Here is a 20,240-nt window from a genome sequence, read left to right on the forward strand (position 1 = left end):
ACCTGTAGATGAAAACACCACACATGCATTTTCCTTTGGGATGATCTTGGCAGAAAACCTAAAAAGTAAAGCTCCATTGTCCTCGTAAAACTTTGCCTACCAGCTATCTACAACAAAACATTCAGTGGTTACCCAAGGACAATACACTAGTGACTAGTCTGAGTGTGATGGTGTGTGCGCGCCAGGTCAACATTACACCCACCTTCCACACTCTCACACAGGTCAGATCACATTACACCTTAAATGACCAATTTAAGACCTAGTTAAGTGTTTTGATATCTTTGGTGCAGAAATCTACATTATTCACTGATATTGTAACAGGGCTGAATAAAAGCTCACAAATGACATATCAGATGCAATCAACTACATAGTGACTCAATGGCTGCTATGGGGTCCATCAGATGTGAAGTCTTGCTGCCCTCCTGTGGCACTCCAAGATAGATTTACATTTGTGGTCAGGTAAAATGATCTTTACTTGAAAATGGAAAAACAAAATTCATATGTTCTGCTAATTGTTGTTGAACAAGTCAATTAAACACAAACAATAAGCAAACTCTTCTAATCGATCATTCGTCATATCAAAGGATATCGAGACGCTCTTCGTGGACTGCAGGCCGCTTCACAGCTGTCGCTTGACTATCCAAGCGACAACAACAAGCAGAATCAATTAGTCATGAAATGCACAGCACCATTTCAGAGTAGCTCAGCAACAATCAAAAACACAAGACCCCTTCATTCATCCTTTCACCTCTCCATCAAACACAGGCACAAAACAAACAGCAGCCTATGGTCTGAAAATAAGGCAATCCAGCATCTGGGCTTTATCACAAAACAGGTTTAATTTAATATCTCTTTATTTTTTAAAATAATTAAACATTTGTATTTCTCCAACCCTTTTTTTTCTTCATTTTAATCATATATCTTGGCCATCCTAAAGCACACGTTAATTCTGTCAACAATGGGGTCAACAATGCTGAACTTACTGTAAATTTGAACAGGATATCAACTGCTCCATGCCTTCCCTCTCTCTGCCCTGCCCTCACACTCACTCCACAACTAAAAAATAAGATCTGATGGTCAAAGAAGCTTAATCAAAAAATCCAAAATGAGAGCTAAAAACCAAGAAGGAAACAAAAAGAGAAAAAAGAAAGAGGGGAAAACACTATCATAAATACCAGTAAGTCTTACCTCTTATAATACCTCTTATATACTGGATACTCCTCGACTGTTCCGAAGCAAAAATATATGCTAAATTACTACAAGATACAAGATATCAGTGTACTGCATATAATAACAATATACAATTTTGTAATACTGTGAAGAGTACACCCGGGACGGATGCTCCTTTTCACAATAGGAGAGTTTGGCGCTTCTCTACAGCTCGCAATCGTTTTACATTTTTCGTATTTGCTGTGTGGCTGGAGGGTACCAGTGCCAGACTGATACCAGGCTGCCTGGTACTGCAGCGTCAAAGTCCACAAACCCAAAGAGAGACAACTGAACTGACAGATACCAATCAATCATTGGGGAGCCAGATGCACACAGATAAGTGAACAGAAACAAAATGTGGAAGTGGGGAGAAAATGGTGCGAGAGGGTGGATGTAAGTGTGTGTATGAAGACCTTCCCTTTACCGTTTCTTTTAACTCCCTGTACATACAGGCCCTTAACATGTTTGTCTCTTGGAGGAAGGGTCGAGAAAGACGGGGGGGTTCAATTCATTTCCTCATGGCTAATGGGTCCATAATACTAGCTTAGCTTGAGCATGGAGAGAGGCAGGTCAGGAGGGGTCAGAGGCTGGTCCTTACGGAGGGAAGGGGTGTCCTCTTGGTCAGGGCGGAGCCTCCCAAGTATCTCACTCAGTCAGGACGTCCCACACAGGGAGAGGTACAGAAGCACCACAGGAGACAGAGTGGAAGAGAGAAAGAGCATGGGTTTGTAGAGATGGAAAACGGGTTTGTATTCAGGGAAGTGGGGTTCTCAAAGGGCAAGGTTAAAACAATCTTTTCTTTCGCTGTAGATTTTTTTCCAAGAAGAGTTCATTTCAAGTCCTACTGTCCAATGTCTTTTTTCCCCACACAAGTTCTTTTTCTTGTTTTTTCTTCCTTTTTTTTTTAATAATTTTTTTCGCAGTAATATCAGTTTAAGGGAAAAAGAAAAAGTTATTTACAGTGATGTTGAAATAATGAAACAGACGTGTGAATCTACCGTAAAGTAAGTCGCACAATACAGAAAAGGAGAAAAAAATGAAAAAACACGGTTGCTCCATGTCGTTCCAGAGGGCGCGGCTCTGGTGGACATGGATGGGAGGGGAGTGTGGCGCTTCGTTAAGTGGGAATGATCCCGTCGCTCCTAAGGCCCCTCTTCAGCTCCAGGTCCCCCAGCTTCTTCCAAAGCTCCTCCCTCTCCTTCTCTTTCTTCTTCTCACTGCAGACAGTACAGATCACACAGGGGGGGGGAGGGGGGACTAGCTGCAGATTACTGAGAGATTACTACTGGGTTTACCACCACAACAACAACTCTTGGCCAAGTACCACCCAATCAAAATGTCTTATGATGCCAGAGTTAAGAATCACAATATTACACACACACAGTATATGAGAGAAAGTGAGATTCTGTATATAAATAACTGTAAATGTTTGGTATGAACCTGTGTAGTGAGCATGGCCTATACGAGTGAGTGGGTGTTAAAAAAAAAAAACTACAACAGTGCTCTGACCACACCACATACGATCCTTTAGTGATGCTGCATATCTTACCGCTGGCGGTCTGACTTGTACGTAGCTGTGAGTTCATCAAACAAGGTACTGTTCATCTCCATGAAGGCTTTTAGTACGTTGTACACCAACGCCACTATCGCCCTGCAAGAAAAATGTAAAACATGCCAACATGAACTCTTTTACACTTTATTTTTTCTATATTGAGCCAAGAGTCTAAACAAATACAATAGAATATACAACCAAATACAAGAAGATAAATCAAGTTTTCTGATTGGATAAATCTGTGTGAGGGGTGTGCTGAGGTGGACTCACGGGTTCCAGTGCTCTTTGGAGATCCTGTAGAGGCTGGCGAACATGATGGGCAGGATGACGCTGGAGTTCTCCTCGATCAGACTCATTATGTACTCATTGTTCCAGTAGTACAGGGCCCTCTCCGCCACCTGCCAGGGACAGAAACACACACAGAGATCGAATACAAACAGCCATTGAAAGATGGTTGCAATTTCAGTTTAATCCATCAGAAAAGACAGATCAAATAATACAAACAAATATTGTGGTTCAACTCAAATATACTAAATGATAAACATTATATAAAATTTATTTAAAAAAACATATTTTCAAAGTATAATATTTGTAAATGATCTCATGAATAGGACTGGTGGGGTTGTCACATATGCAGCTAAAGACCAAAATTGGTTAAAGAAACTTGGGATAAATAAAAAAGTATACCAGTTACCAAAAAACGTACCTGTGCATTATAGATTGAAAAATAGTTGGGAAGAGATTTGAGATGTACCATGGCACATGGTTTATGAACTGATATGCAAAACAACGCTGGATTCAACAATGGAATTTTTCCATTTAAATTATACCTTTGTGTCTGGATATCAATCCAGACAATACCGCATAATGACAATGCAAAAACTGTTTTTTAGAAATATTTGTACATTCATCATTTAAAAAAGACAAATCATTTATTTATATAGGTATTCAGACCCTTTTCTATAAAAGCTCAGGTGCATCCTGTCTCCATCGATCATCCTTGAGATATTTCTACAACTTGATTGTAGTCCAACTGTGGTAAATTCAAATTGATTGGACATGATTTGGAAAGGCACACACCTGTCTATATAAGGTCCCACAGTTGATAGTGCATGTCAGAGCAAAAAACAAGCCATGAGGTCGAAGGAATTGTCCGTAGAGCTCCGAGACATGGTTGTGTCAAGGCACAGATCTGGGGATGGGTAACAAAACATTTCTGCAGCATTGAAGGTCCCCAAGAACACTGTGGCCTCCATCATTCTTAAATGGAAGAAGTTTAAAACGAACAAGACTCTTCCTAAAGCTGGCCGCCCAGCCAAACTGAGCAATCGGGGGAGAAGGGCCTTGGTTAGAGGTGACCAAGAACCCAATGGTCACTCTCACAGAGCTCTAGAGATGGGAAAACCTTCCAGAAGGACAACCATCTCTGCAGCACTCCACCAATTAGGCCCTTATGTTAGAGTGGTCAGACGGAAGCCCCTCAGTAAAAGGCACAGGACCGCCCTCTTTGAGTTTGCCAAAAGTCACCTAAAGGACTCTGACCATGAAAAACAAGACTCCCTGGTCTGATGACACCAAGATTGGCCTGAAAGCCAAGTGTCACATCTGGAGGAAACCTGGCATCATCCCTACGGTGAAGGATAATGGTGGTAGCATCATGTTGTAGGGATGTTTTTCAGCGGCAGGGACTGGGAGACTAGACAGGATCGGGGGAAAGATGAACGGTGCAAAGTATAGAGATCCTTGATGAAAACCTGCTCAGGACCTCAGACTGGGTTGAAGGTTCGCCTTCCTATATATAGGACAATGACCCTAAGCACACAGCCAAGACAACGCGGGAGTGGCTTGGGGACACGTCTCTGAATGTCCTTGAGTGCCAGAGCCCGGACTTGAACCCGATCTAACATCTCTGGAGAGACCTGAAAATAGCTGTGCAGCATGGCTCCCAATCCAACCTGACAGGCTGTAATCGCTGCCAAAGGTGCTTCAAAAAAGTACTGAGTAAAGGGCCTGAATACCTATGTAAATGTGATCGTTTTTTCATTTTTAAAGAATTTGGTAAAAATGTTTCTAAATGTGTTTTTGCTTTGTCATTGTGGGGTATTGTGTGTAGATTTAGGTGGAAAAAACTACTTAATACATTTTAGAATAAGTCTAATGTAACAAAATGTGGAAAAGGGAAGGGGTCTGAATATTTCCCAATGCACTGTATATGGGGGATACAACCATCCCAGCTCTGCAGATTTTGCTGCGAAGAGACAGAATCATTATATCATTTGTTTTGGTACTGTCCATATGTAGCTTATTTTTGGTCACAGTTCCAGGAATGGCTGAAGAATTACAACATGTACCTCGAGCAAACTCTGCAGATAGCGCTACTAATGCAGCAGACATTTTTTGGTACCCTTCCCCAGATCTGTGCCTCGACACAATTCTGCCTCGGAACTCTACGAACAACTCCTTTGACCTCATGACTTGGTTTTTGCTCTGACATGCACTGTCAAGTGTGGGACCTTATATAGACAGGTGTGTGCCTTTCCAAATCATGTCCAATCAATTGAATTTACCACAGGTGGACTAATATCGAAGTTGTAGAAACATATCAAGGATGATCGATGGAAACACGATGCACCGGAGATACATTTTGAGTCTCATAGCAAAGGGTATGAATACTTAGTCAAGTACATAAGTATTTGGACAGTGACACAATATGCAGCATTTTGGCTCTGTACGCCACCACAATGGATTTGAAAGGAAACAATCAAGATGTGCTTTAAGCGTCGACTTTGATCTTTAATTTATGGGTTTTGTCAATTATTATATGAACCGTGTAGAAATTAAAACCATTTTTATACATAGCCCCCCAATTTAAGGGGTTCAAAAGTAATTGGACAAACTAACATATTCCTAAATTAAAATGGTGAGTTTTAATACTTGGCTGCAAATCCTTTGCAGTCAATGACTGTCTGAAGTCTGGAACCCATAGACATCACCAGATGCTGCGTTTCTTCCCTGGTGATGCTCTGCCAGGCCTTTACTGCAGCTGTCTTCAATTCCTGCTTGTTCATGGGGCATTTTGCCTTCAGCAAGTGAAATGCATGCTTAACTGGATTCAGGTCAGGTGACTGACTTGACCATTACAGAACATTCCACTCCTTTGCCTTAAAAGTATTGGGTTGCTTTCGCAGTACGCTTCGGGTCATTGTTCATCTGCATTGTGAAGCGCCATCCATTGAGTTTTGAAGCATTTGGCTGAGTCGGAGCAGAAAATATAGCTATAAAAACACTTCAGAATTCATCCTGCTGCTTTTGTCAGCAGTCACGTCATCAATAAATACAAGGGAATCAGTTCCACTGGCAGCCATACATTCCCACTCTTCACAGGTGAGGTGGTATGCTTCGGATCATGATCATAGGATGTTGTTCTAGAACTGTACAGGCTTTTTTAGATGTTATTTGGAACCTCTAATCTGGTCTTCCTGTTTTTGAGGCATACCAATGGTTTACATCTGGCCAACTGTTGTGAAGGGGTTTTTCTTCACCAGGGAAAGAATACTGTCCACGACAGTTGTTTTCCGTGGTCTTCTGGGCCTTGTGGTGTTCCTGGCTCACCAGTGTGTTTTTTCTTTTTAAGAATGTACCAAATAGTTGATTTGGCCACACCAAATGTTTTTGCTATCTCTGATGGGTTTTGTTTGGATTTTTCAGCCTAATGATCGCTTGCTTCACTGGCAGATCTTTGGACTTCATATTGAGGGTTAACAGCAACAGATTCCAAATGCAAATGCTGCACTTGAAATCAACTCTAGACCTTGTATCTGCCTAATTGTAAATTAACTAATGAGGGAATAACACACCTGGCCATGGAACAGCTGAGTAGCCAATTGTCCAATTACTTTTGGTCCCTTAAAAATAGGGGGACCACAAATAAAAAATGTAATTCCTACACCGTTCACCCGATTTGGATGTAAATACCCTCAAATTAAAGCTGTAAGTCTGCACTTCCAGCTCATATTCATTATTTCATTTCAAGTCCAATATGCTGTGGTAGACAGCTAAAATAATAATAACTTGGTCAATGTCCAAATATTTATGGACCTGACTATGGTAAAGGTAAAAAAAATATTTATGCATTTGCAAAAATGTCTAAAAATCTGTTTTATGGGGCATTGTGTGTAGATTGATGGGGAAAGAAGTCAACTCTTCACTGTTGACTTTGAGATTGGTGTTTTGCGGGTACTATTAAATGAAGCTGCCAGTTGAGGACTTTTGAGGCGTCTTTCTCAAACTAGACATTCTAAGGTACTCGTCGTCTTGCTCAGTTGTGCACCGGGGCCTCCCATTCCTCTTTCTATTCTGGTTAGAGCCAGTTTGCGCTGTTCTGTGAAGGGAGTAGTACACAGCGTTGTACGAGATCTTCAGTTTCTTGGCGATTTCTCGCATGGAATAGCCTTCATTTCTTAGAACAGAAATAGACTGATGAATTATAGAAGAAAGTTCTTTGTTTCCGGCCATTTTGCGAATCCACAAATGTTGATGCTCCAGATGCACAGCTAGTCTAAAGGCCAGTTGTATTGCTTATTTAAATCAGGACAACAGTTTACAGCTGTGCTAACATAATTGCAAAAGTGTTTTCTTATGATCAATTAGCCTTTTGAAATTATAAACTTGGGTGTGTGTGTGTGTGTGTGTACAGTATCCGTCATTAGTTTGGACACACCTACTCATTCCAAGTTTTATTTTTAGTATTGTCTGAATTGTAGAATAATAGTGAAGACATCAACACTATGAAATTACATATGGAATCATGTAATAAACAAAAAACATATTATACACTGCTCAAAAAAATAAAGCCCTGTGCTCTTCACAGATGAAAGCAGGTTCACACTGAGCACGTGACAGACGTGACAGAGTCTGGAGATGCCGTGGAGAACGTTCTGCTGCCTGCAACATCCTCCAGCATGAACGGTTTGGCGGTGGGTCAGTCATGGTGTGGGGTGGCATTTCTTTGGGGGCCGCACAGCCCTCCATGTGCTCGCCAGAGGTAGCCTGACTGCCATTAGGTACAGAGATGAGATCCTCAGACCCCTTGTGAGACCATATGCTGGTGCGGTTGGCCCTGGGTTCCTCCTAATGCAAGACAATGCTAGACCTCATGTGGCTGGAGTGTGTCAGCAGTTCCTGCAAGAGGAAGGCATTGTTGCTATGGACTTGCCCCCCCCCCCCCCGTTCCCCAGACCTGAATCCAATTGAGCACATCTGGGACATCATGTCTCGCTCCTTCCACCAACGCCACGTTGTACCACAGACTGTCCAGGAGTTGGCGGATGCTTTAGTCCAGGTCTGGGAGGAGATCCCTCAGGAGACCATCTGACACCTCATCAGGAGCATGCCCAGGCGTTGTAGGGAGGTCGTGGAGGCCACACACACTACTGAGCCTCATTTTGACTTGTTTTAAGGACATTACATCAAAGTTGGATCAGCCTGTAATGTGGTTTTCCACTTTAATTTTGAGTGTGACTCCAAATCCAGACCTCCATGGGTTGATAAATTTGATTTCCATTGATAATTGTTGTGTGATTTTGTTGTCAGCACATTCAACTATGTAAAGAAAAAAGTATTTAATAAGAATATTTCATTCATTCAGATCTAGGATGTGTTATTTTAGTGTTCCCTTTATTTTTTTGAGCAGTGTATTATAAATATATTACATATATTTTATATTCTTCAAAGTAGCCACCGTTTGCTTTGATGACAGCTTTGCACACACTTGGCATTCTCTCAACCAGCTTCATGATGTAGTCCCCTCGTATGCATTTCAATTAACAGATGTGCCTTCTCAAAAGTTAATTTGTGGAATTTCTTTCCTTCTTAATGCATTTGAGCCAATCAGTTGTGCGGTAACAAGGTAGGGGTGGTATACAGAAGATAGCCCTATTTGGTAAAAGACCAAGTCCATATTATGGCAAGAACAGCTAAAATAAGCAAAGAAAAACAACAGTCCATCATTACTTTAAGACATGAAGGTCAGTCAATAGGGAACATTTCAAGAACTTTTGAAGTTTCTTCAAGTGCAGTCGCAAAAGCCATCAAGCGCTATGATGAAACTGGCTCTCATGAGGACCGCCACAGGAATGGAAGACCCAGAGATACCTCTGCTGCAGAGGATAAGTTCATTAGAGTTAACTGCACCTCCGATTAAAGCCCAAATAAAATGGGCCAAGAAACACGAGCAATGGACATTAGACCGGTGGAAATCTGCCCTTTGGTCTGATGAGTCCAAATTTGAGGTTTTTGGTTCCAACCGCCGTGTTTTTGTGAGACGCAGAGTAGGTGAACAGATAATCTCTGCATGTGTGGTTCCCACCGTATAGCATGGAGGTGGTGTGTGATGCTGTGGGGGTGCTTTGCTGGTGACACTGTCAGTGATTTATTTAGAATTCAAGGCACACTTAACCAGCAAGGCTACCACAGCATTCTGCAAATATACGCCATCCCATCTGGTTTGAGCTTAGTGGGACTATCATTTTTTTTCAACAGGACAATGACCCAAAACACACCTACAGACTGTGTAAGGGCTATTTGACAAAGAAGGAGAGTGATGGAGTGCTGCATCAGATGACCTGGCCTCCAAAATCACCCGACCTTCAACCCAATTGAGATGGACCGCAGAGTGAAGGAAAAGCAGCCAATAAGTGCTCAGCATATGTGGGAACTCCTTCAAGACGGTTGGAAAAGCATTCCTCATGAAGCTTGTTGAGAGAATGCCAAGTGTGAAAAGCTGTCATCAAGGCAACGGGTGGCTACTTTGAAGAATCTGAATATATTTAGATGTTTTAAACACTTTTTTGGTTACTACAAGATTCCATATGTGTTATTTAATCGTTTTGATGTCTTCACCATAATCAGTGTTGTGCTGTAGAGCAAACTCCTGGTCATTGTCATGACAAGATAACGATCATAGGAGTAGACTACACAGCAAACAGTCATAGATATACTGAGATTAACCCTAAAAAACTGACAAGGTGTGTTCTTCTGTGTAGACTGACTGACCTGGAAGTGTGGGCTGGACACACATCTGGATATCTGTTTGAAGAGCGGCTCCTGGATCTTGACGAACTGTGTCGGCTCGATCACGTCTAGGATCTCCTCTAGCTCCCCCAGGTACATCACCTGAGAACATACCCAGTTACAAACACACCCTAACCCAGGTACATCACCTGAGAACATACCCTAACCCAGGTACATCACCTGAGAACATACCCAGTTACAAACACACCCTAACCCAGGTACATCACCTGAGAACATACCCAGTTACAAACACACCCTAACCCAGGTACATCACCTGAGAACATACCCAGTTACAAACACACCCTAACCCAGGTACATCACCTGAGAACACACCCTAACCCAGGTACATCACCTGAGAACATACCCAGTTACAAACACACCCTAACCCAGGTACATCACCTGAGAACATACCCAGTTACATACACACATGAGTAGGACAACACACACACACACACATCCTTAATATCCAGGTACCACATCTAAACTCCCATTAACACTTCCAGCAGCAGCAGGTCACTGCTCCAGCCCCAGTTAGGGCAACGGCCAGGGCTCTTACCTCTTTTTGACTGCAGGTTTTTGGCCAGAACTTCAGTAATCCCCTGATGACCTGTGATGAGAGCGAGAGATGGGGGAAGTAGATGAATGAATGGAGACCGTGAGAAATCCTGATAATTCAAAGTTCCTTCTGATTAGAGGGTTGGTGTTACCATGGGGGGGCACTTACTGGTTCTGTTAACGCTGGGTCTTTCTCTAGAAACTGTACAATGCAATACGCCAACTGGAAATAGGTCACAATAAAGAAAAGAATGTAAACACATTGTCAATGTTATGGTTGGAAAATACTAATACTAATTGGGATCAACTCACTGGACAGAGAAGTACAGTATTTGGGAGACAGACTCAATCATGTAGAACATTACCAACACAATCATGATTTCACACCTGGACACACACACACACAAACACACACACACTACCTGTGCGTGGAAGAGGGACAGACTCCTGACAGTGTGGAGGGGGATCAACACCTTGACCAGGAACTGTTTATGCTCTGCTTTGAGCGGCAGGGCAAAACCATTGATTATGCTGCAAGAGAGAGAGGAGAAAGGCAGAGCTAAGCCAGTAGGGCAAATTATACATGTCCATACAAAGAGGCCAGAATATACTATTGAGTCGACTGGAGAATCAAATGTTAACAAGACAGAGGACAACATATATTAACGATCAATCGCTTTACATGGGCCAACAAATTACACAGGTACTGTAGCTACTTTATGCAAGGTAACCAACACGCCTTAGGCTTGACTACAGTACTACAGTGCCCAGGGAGGATGAAGAAGTAAAACATGTTTTACTCCATTAAGACAGCGCCAGAGAACAAAGGCGTCAGAACTAACCACAGGTCAAACCAGTGTCACATACCTTCCCAAGATCTCCAGCAACTCAGCAACCCCGTTGAAATGCTCAGTCTCATAAACAAAACTTTACGAGAGAGAGAGCGAGAGAATAAACCTTAGTGAAACATCCGTGAAAGTATCCTGTCAATATGAATATAGTGAGAATGAGGAGCGCCGGTCTTACCGTAGAAAAATATTATTGATCTGTTTTCGTATAAAAGCCCTCAGCCCCAGGAATTTCCCATAGATTCTGTGTAAGACTGTTTTCAGGTAGTCTCTCTCCCGAGGGTCCTCACTGTCAAAGAGTTCCAAGAGCTACAGAGAGCAAGAGAGAACGAGAGATTAAACAACTACAAACTACTCAAACTTGTACAACACTAGTCTACATTTTTGAAGTGCATCTCTACAGCATGTCCAATGTAAAAAATTTAAAAAAACATCACTCACCTGTAGAACGAATTTCTGGTCTATGTACTTTTTGGCAATGCTGGGCTGGAATTCCTGACTCTCCAAGAATCGTATGAAGAACTCATACACCAGCTATGACACAGAGAAAGCGAGAGAGCGGTGGAAGAGGTTAAGGGATGGAGTCTTCATAGTGCAAAGGTAAGGCTATGGAGAGACTGGAGCAGGACAGACTGGGAGGTCAAAGGTCAGAGGCACACCTTGGATAGGGTCCTTATTACCTTTAGTGGTAACCAGGGTTACAAGATGGCCAGGGGGAGGATGGCTTATGTTTGGGAGGGTTAATATATATATATATATATTTTTTAATTGGTCAAATTAATTTGGCTGTTTTTGGAAATGTTATAAACGATAAATACAATTAAAATGTTTTACCAGGAAGAATCATCTTGAGATCTAATTTCTAAAGGAGTCCTGGGAGGCACAGCAGCAGGTACACAGACAAGGGGGTGAGAGACAGAGCACCTGACACTAGACCTGTAGCCATACTAGGGACTGTCAGAGCCAGGACTTAAATGGGAACTCAACTCAAAAACTATATATTTTTTTATGTTTTATTAGTCCACTGTTGATACAGTCCCAAAATGTTATGGCATGTCAGCAGTCAAGTTATCAAGATATTGGACTTTCAAGAAGCAAAGTGTCACCGGCCACATCATCATGCATTAAAGATAAACATCAAGATACCAAGGATTCCAGGTAGGTTTTTACAGAGGGGAACGACACTCAGTCTCCAATAGAAGGCAGTACACACACACACCAATCAATTGTAGCCTCAGTGTTACCTGTAAGTGTGGCCATGAGGCCTCCAGTGTGGGTTCATCCTCCTCTGGGTCAAACTCATTACTGTCACTGGGTGGAAGGGTCCGGAATATGTTGTAAGACACCTGGGAGACAGGACAGAGAACAATACACAATCAACTGACTTCCCTGGAGATTAAGGCAGTGGACATGTGAGTGGGGTGAGTAATATGAAAATCAGTTTTATAGGCAACTCAGGCACTTCAACATGGATGTGAAACAGAAACGTTGATTGAGGTTCATTGTATTTATCATTTTTAATCGGCTGGAAGCAAGTATATTTATGGCATGAGTGCGTGTTCTGTTTAGTGTGTTGTAGCCTCACCATTTTGACCACCTCCGGGTAAGCCTGTTCTGTCAGGTAGCCCCTGCTGACGGTGACATAGTCCACCAGCTCGTTGAGCGTGGAGCGCTTGTACTCCTTCATCTTCAGGTCAGACAGCGTGTCCATGAAATCAAACACAGTACAGCACTGCTGCAGCTTCTTCAGGAACAGCTCCGGCTGCTCCGGTGCCGGCACGTCTACACGCAGGGAGAGAAAGAGATGTCAGGAGTGAGAGGCCTACTAGTATAGGGAGAGTTCTAGCAGAGAGGAAGAGGACAACATGGCAGAAACAGAGCAATCACATGAGAGGATATCTGAACAGAGCCCTGAAACCAATAATAAAAGAAAGCTGGAGGAGAGATGTCCTTTAACGAAGCATGTGACAAATAACATTTGATCATCTCTGTGCCCACACGCATGCACACACCACTTGACCCTACAGGTCACTCATCACTGCAGAATGTGGCTGTAGTCAACAAGTATGCGAGTAGCATCCACAGAAAACAGTGTAGCACAGGTAGAAGAACAAAGACCATACAGACCAGAGGAATGGGCATCTGTCCCAGAGATTGGGAAACTGATCAATAAAAATGTAATCATGTAAAGAGGTTTCCATCAGGGACCAGTTTGCCCAAGAGCTTCAACCGAGGCTATATGTACTAGTACTTATATCTAGGTAGTCTAGTCTTCTGAGTCTCCTACATAGTGCATTAGTATGTTCCTGTAGTTCAAACAGGCGGTATAAAACACACAGACAGTACTGTTAAAAGTGACCTTATCATGGACCATCGCTAAGACACCAACTATCTACCCGGTATTCCTCAGCCAAGCATCTGTCAACATGACATTACACAGGGCAATATCTCAGCCAGACAAAGAGGCATGGGTTAGACAGAGCACAGGAGAGGCCAGGGTTACAGAACAAGTCTACCAGGCCTGTAAAAGAATAGTAGCCTTGTAATCCTTCAGTGTGTTTACTGGATTTATATTTGGGATATCGTTTCCAACAGTAAAAGTAAAATTGCTGGAGGACATCTTTAAATTCCCAGTGGAGTCCAAATTCAGTTTTTGTGTTTTGTATCATATTGTACAACAGCTGATGAAACCAACACTGTAAAAGTGTGACTTACATTTTTTTTTGTTATTTCCTGATAGCTGATGGTTGAAAATATAAAATCTACACAGGACCTTCTAAAACAAATCAGCAGTTTTGCATGGGTGGGAGTGTCGGCTTTCAACGGTGACATAACCATACAGTAAAATGGTTAATAGACCAATAACAAAATAGTTCCAAACTGCTCTGCCAATAACAGCTAGTTTTCAGTTCTCTTACCACTCCCTTGACAGCCCGAGCAAAATCCTTGCTTGAGAAATAATTGTGGTAAAAAGCTAGTTTTGCCCATTTGAATGGAAATTTATTAAGGTACTTAACTGTTACCCAGATATTATTTGACATTGATATAAAAATGGCTGCATTGAACATTTGTAACCTTTATTTAACTAGGCAAGTCAGTTAAGAACAATTCTTATTTACAATGACGGCTTACTCCGGCAAACCTGGACGACGCTGGGCCAAACGTGCGCCGCTCTGTGACTCCCAATCTCGGTAGGATGTGATACAGCCTGGATTCGAACCAGGTACTATAGTGACGCCTCTTGCACTGAGATGCAGTGCCTTAGACCGCTGTTCTACTAAGGAGTCCATTTAAAAGGACAAAAAAAAAACTATGCACATTAATGTTATAAACTTATCGTTAGGGCATCAATTCAGGCAATTGATCTGGAAATGGATATTTGTCCATATCGCCCAGCGTTACATATCCAAACAGGTGTCTGACTTGGACTCTAGTCTCTCTTGACAGACAGGTTGCCTCTGACAATGTACCAATGCACCAGCTTACATGTCTGTAGAAGTTCCGGTGTCAGTTGGGATAGAGTACAAGTGGAAAATGGGACGCGTGTCACCGGTGACGTTACTGCCATATACGCTTGTTGCCCGAGCTAAACATGAGCAGAATGTCTGCCTGTATGCCTGCCTACCCAAAATCTGGATTTGCTGGGAAAGTTGGTCTGAAGGCGACCCTCCCTGGAACAATATTTTGTCCTCTTTCAAAATTTCCAAGAGAATCCGACATTACCCCCTGGCCTAATACTCTTGTTCCTATACCTATCCAAGTTTAAATCACAGATAGCTAGGACCATCAGGGTGAGTGCGTGGTTAATCAAGCACAATGTCTCTCCTGTTAGGCCTGCCCCACCGTGTGTGTGTGTGTGTGTCAGGGTCTGTGTAAGGGTCTGTGGCTGCTGCTGGTGCCTGTCCCGTTCCTGGTTGGTTCATATAATTAGTGCACCAGTACAGTCAGTGATGGTCTTCCATCCAACCCCTGGGTATATAGGAGAGGAGTAGCATGTGATTGGCCTTAAAAGGAAGCTATTAATAGAGCAGAGAGTCACACAGGAGAGAGAAATCCCTCCAGGGAGAAGGAGCGCCCGGCTGGGCCCAGCACACAAACGCTCGTGATGCCATTATTCCAGGTGTTGTTCATCAGTTGATGTGAGAAAGTCTCCTGGAAGAGCGATTTTGCAACTATTAACTTTGATATAAAAATCAGCAAAATGTATAGGATCTTGAAACTATGGAGAGTAAAAACCTGTCCATCTACAAGAAATGTACCCTGATTAAATATGTCAACTGCGATATTTCTAAATAATTATTCATTGCTCTACCAAATCCAGGAGAATCCTTTTTGAAATGCGAGAAAATAATATTTGGAATGGCAAACCAGATAAAGCTATGGGCACATTTAGATGCAATTGGAGAATACTCAGAACCCTTCCCTTTATCCACATTTTGTAACATTACATCCTGATTCTAAAATGGATCAAATGTTTTTTTTCATCATCCATGTACACACAATAACCCATAACGACAAAGTGAAAATACGTTTTTAGAATTTTTGCAAATGTATTAAAAATAACAGAAATACCTTATTTACCTAAATACCCGGTGCTTTCTGTTTCCATTGATCATCCTTGGTATATCCACCTGTGGTAAATTCAATTGATTGGACATAATTTGGAAAGGCACAGACCTGTCTATATAAAGGTCCCACAGTTGACAGTGCATGTCAGAGCAAAAACCAAGCCATGAGGTCGAAGGAGTTGTCCGTTGAGCTCGGAGACAGGATTGTGTCGAGGCACAGATCTTGGGAAGGGTGCCAAAAAATGTCTGCAGCATTGAAGGTCCCCAAGAACACTGTGGCCTCCATCATTCTTAAATGGAAGAAGTTTGGAACCACCAAGACTCTTTATAGAGCTGGCCGCCTGCCAAACGGAGCAATCGGTGGAGAAGGGCCATGGTCAGGAAGTTGACCAAGAACCCTTTGTCACTCTGACAGAACTCCAGAGTTCCTCTGAGAAGATGGAAGAACATTCCAGAAGGACAACCATCTCTGCAGCACTCCACCAATCAGTCCTTTATGGTAGAGTGGCTAGATGGAAGCCACTCCTCAGTAAAAGGCATATGACGACCCGCTTGGTGTGTGCCAAACGGCATCAAAAAGGACTCTCAGACCATGAGAAACCAGATTCTCTGGTATTATGAAACAAATATTGTACTCTTTGGCCTGAATGCCAAGCGTCACGTCTGGAGGAAACCTTGCACCATCCCTACGGTGAAACATGGTGCTGGCAGCATCATGCTGTGGGGATATTTTTCAGCAGCAGGGACTGGGAGACTAGTCAGGATCGAAGAGAAGATGAACGGAGCAAAGTACAGAGACATCCTTGATGAAAACCTGCTCCAGAGCACTCAGGACCTCAGACTGGGGGCAAAGGTTCACCTTCCAACAGGACAACAAAGCAAAGCACACAGTCAAGACAACGCAGGACTGGCTTCGGGTCGAGTGTCCTTGAGTGGCCCAGCCAGAGCACGGACTTGAACCCGATCTAGCATCTCTGGAGAGACCTGAAAATAGCTGTGCAGCGACTCCCCATCCAACCTGACAGAGCTTGAGAGGATATGCAGAGAATGGGAAAAACTATTAAAATACAGGTGTTCCAAGTTTGTGGCATTATACCCGAGAAGACTCAAGGCTGTAATCGCTGCCAAAGGTGCTTCAACAGAGTAAAGGGTCTGAATACTTATGTAAATGTCATTAGTCAGTTGTTTTCCCCCCAGAAATGTCTAAAACCCTGTTTTTACTTTGTCAGTATAGGCCATTGTGTGTAGATTGATGAGGGGCAAAAATGTTTTAATCCATTTTAGAATAAAGCTGAAATGTAACAAAATGTGGAAAAAGTCAAGGGGTCTGAATACTTTGCAGATGCACTGTATATAACAAAAATGGGTTTGGAGGGTTAGAACTTAAATATTAAGGCATTAAACCAACATTATATCCTAATCCAAACTAGTTTTCCAGCAGCCTACTACGAGAGGCCCATCCTGTTTAAGATTGTCAATCTTCAAAAAGGCAAAGAGCCCAAGGATCCCTGTTTGAAGTATCCTCCTTTTAAATGAAGCCATACAGAGTTGGCTACAATTTAAATTTCATCCTCCAGAAAAGGCAGATCAAATATTACAGCAAATAATATGGCTAAACTCCAATTTACTGAAAACATTTAAGGGTATAATATTCATGAAGGACATTGTAAACAAGTAACATTTTCAAAAAAGCAACTAAGAGGCAATTAATTCAAGAAGAAATTAAAGAATGAGTCTGTCTACTACACATTACCACTCGTTAAAAAACAGAAATGGCTTATACTTATTAGTATAAATCGAAGTCAAAAGGTTTGACCGCAGTGCCGCATAAAGTTCAAGTCCGTTGAGAAACAGGCCTCTGATGTACCAATACCTTGGCATCGGGTCTATGAACTGACATGTAAAACAACAATTGACATCAATCCGTTCATTTAAATTTAAGCTATTAGATAAACTTGCCACAAAAAAGCAATGCTCAACATATGGGGAATTAAACAGTCAGCCTTGTGCAGATTCTGCTATGAAGAAACAGACTCACTAGAGCATCTTTTCTGGTACTCAGTTTGAACCCTGATATGACATAAAACCACTATTCCTGGAACTGACTGCAAAAGCGAGCCACCGATGGACAGTAGCGGAAAAGATGCTCTAGTGAGTGTTTCTTCGTGGCAGAGTCTGCACAAAGCTGACTGTTCAATTCCCCATATGTTGAGCATTATTTTTGTAGCAACATTTTTATCTAATAGCTCGCTTTTGCAGTCAGGTCCAGGAATGGTTTTTATGTCATAATATTACGGTTTAGATGGACCTGCAAACTGTATTGTTTGGGGATCTGCAAAACCACGATCAGTCAATGGGAAATATCAATATGCTCCTGGGGTAAAGTACTTATCTTTGGGGCAATATCAGTAGAAATGTTACAAATAGGAAGGTTCAGGACCCTCGTAAGACATCACAGTAAAATGGAGGGATGTATTGTGAAAGGAAATAGCAAAATGGTAGTGTACTGGGAAAGATGAACCGGTCTGTGGACATCTGAGGGTTGCGGTTAAGATCAAAATAAATGGTGGATTGGCCAGTCGGTGAAAATCGAATTATTTAGTGTTGTTGTCAGTTTACTCCAATCAGGGAAGGGGTGAAAGGGGTGAAAATAATAATAATCCTAATAAATATTTTTTTCTGTTTAAAACAGTAGTGAACACGACAGCCCTATCCATAACAATACAGCATACAGTAACCAACCAGGAGTGAGCACACGGCTCAGTTGACCACAACAGACCATGACAGGGAGCATGTCCTAGAACGGCATGGAGCACCCAGTCTTGGACAACACAATTGAGATACCAGTTCATCACAATACCGAGTACATTTCTCTGCCCAGCCCCTGGCACACACCAACACAGTAAAGTCCACAATTCCAATGTGCAATAAAGTATGTATAGTTTAGAAAATAGGTGAGAGTCCAACCCATCCCTGTCAGACTACCCTAGCACAACCCTGGGCTGCTGGGTCCAGACTCACACCATTGAAGAAGCATTCAGCAGGTCTCAATCCCAATTGTCCCAAATAAACAACATAGGAAAGATCAGCATTCAGCACCATGTCATCTAGCCTGATTCACTAACAGTTACCTTAAAATCTAAAATAATGACATCTAAAATTCAGATGCTAAGCCCATACCAGCAGAACTGAGCACAGCAAACCACATCACCCTTCCCAGCCCCAGACTAGGTCAGCACTCTGCACAGAATAGTTCAGTCTAGCACACTCTGACAAGCCTCAGCTCAGGGATGGGAGCATCATCATAGCTCCCCTGGCAGACTAAATAAAGACTGCTGCTTAATTAATGTGGAGAAAGCTGAGCTTCTCAGAGAGAGAGAGAGAGAGAGAGAGAGTGTAGTTTAATGGCTCACCACAGGAAATGTTCAAAGTAAATTTCATAATCACTTAAAGCTGTTGAGCAGGGTGCAAGCAAGCCTCTCGTCATATCCACATAACCAGGGTCCTCTCATAGGACATCTACTGATGAGAGACTGGAGCCTCAGGAACATCACGTACTCTAAAAGCTCGCACACATTTCACCCAATGTGGATCCAGCGGTCGTCTGCCGATCGTTCAGCACACTGTATTTTAAGGACCACCCGAGGAAGACGTCTGACTGCCGACATTTTCCCACGATTCTAAATGTAAAATCGGTGCGCACTCGATTCACAAATGACATCCAGATGTGCCAAGTACTCTCGACCAGCAAACGCTGCTGGTGTCTCTGAGCCCTATGTGGAGACTTGGACTTGCTGTGCAATGCTGCTCTACCGCATGGTAATATGACATCAGTCATGATTGACACACCCACCTCAGCCCAATGTGTCGCAGTCCCCTTGTCCTGCCCAACAGTCACCTTTTTCACCTGACTGAAAAAGATGGGTTAAACAACGACACCTGCAGGCAGAGAAAATCCAATAGCAACGGCAGTAGCAAAATTTCTAAGTACCGTGCAGCGCACACGGCGGTACTGTAACCGTGCAGCGCACACGGCGGTACTGTAACCGTGCAGCGCACACGGCGGTACTGTAACCGTGCAGCGCACACGGCGGTACTGTAACCGTGCAGCGCACACGGCGGTACTGTAACCGTGCAGCGCACACGGCGGTACAGTAACCGTGCAGCGCACACGGCGGTACTGTAACCGTGCAGCGCACACGGCGGTACTGTAACCGTGCAGAGCACACGGCGGTACTGTAACCGTGCAGAGCACACGGAAGGACTAACCGTACAGAGCACACGGTAGTACTGTAACCGTACAGAGCACACGGTAGGACTGTAACCGTACAGAGCACACGGTAGGACTGTAACCGTACAGAGCACACGGTAGGACTGTAACCGTACAGAGCACACGGTAGGACTGTAACCGTACAGAGCACACGGTAATACTGTAAC

At 42.9% G+C, this 20,240-nt stretch overlaps 1 protein-coding gene across 3 annotated transcripts in view; it reads right to left on the reverse strand.

The window, feature by feature from the left end:
- Positions 1-820: 820 nt before the first annotated feature.
- Positions 821-20,240, reverse strand: part of ppp2r5eb (protein phosphatase 2, regulatory subunit B', epsilon isoform b) — a 35,904-nt gene continuing 16,484 nt past the window's right edge. For all 3 annotated transcript variants that reach the window (XM_029688041.2, XM_029688042.2, XM_029688043.2), the window contains 12 exons: positions 12,821-13,017; positions 12,480-12,581; positions 11,677-11,769; positions 11,414-11,544; positions 11,255-11,314; positions 10,810-10,918; positions 10,557-10,610; positions 10,389-10,439; positions 9,815-9,934; positions 3,032-3,159; positions 2,759-2,860; positions 821-2,426 (listed from right to left, as the gene is read on the reverse strand). In XM_029688041.2, the coding sequence (XP_029543901.1) occupies positions 2,327-2,426; positions 2,759-2,860; positions 3,032-3,159; positions 9,815-9,934; positions 10,389-10,439; positions 10,557-10,610; positions 10,810-10,918; positions 11,255-11,314; positions 11,414-11,544; positions 11,677-11,769; positions 12,480-12,581; positions 12,821-13,017 (1,247 nt within the window). In that variant the 3' untranslated portion in view covers positions 821-2,326. The remainder of the gene's footprint in view (positions 2,427-2,758; positions 2,861-3,031; positions 3,160-9,814; positions 9,935-10,388; positions 10,440-10,556; positions 10,611-10,809; positions 10,919-11,254; positions 11,315-11,413; positions 11,545-11,676; positions 11,770-12,479; positions 12,582-12,820; positions 13,018-20,240) is intronic.

This window comes from Oncorhynchus nerka, linkage group LG18 (assembly GCF_034236695.1).
Source record: "Oncorhynchus nerka isolate Pitt River linkage group LG18, Oner_Uvic_2.0, whole genome shotgun sequence".
Lineage (NCBI taxonomy): Eukaryota > Metazoa > Chordata > Actinopteri > Salmoniformes > Salmonidae > Oncorhynchus > Oncorhynchus nerka.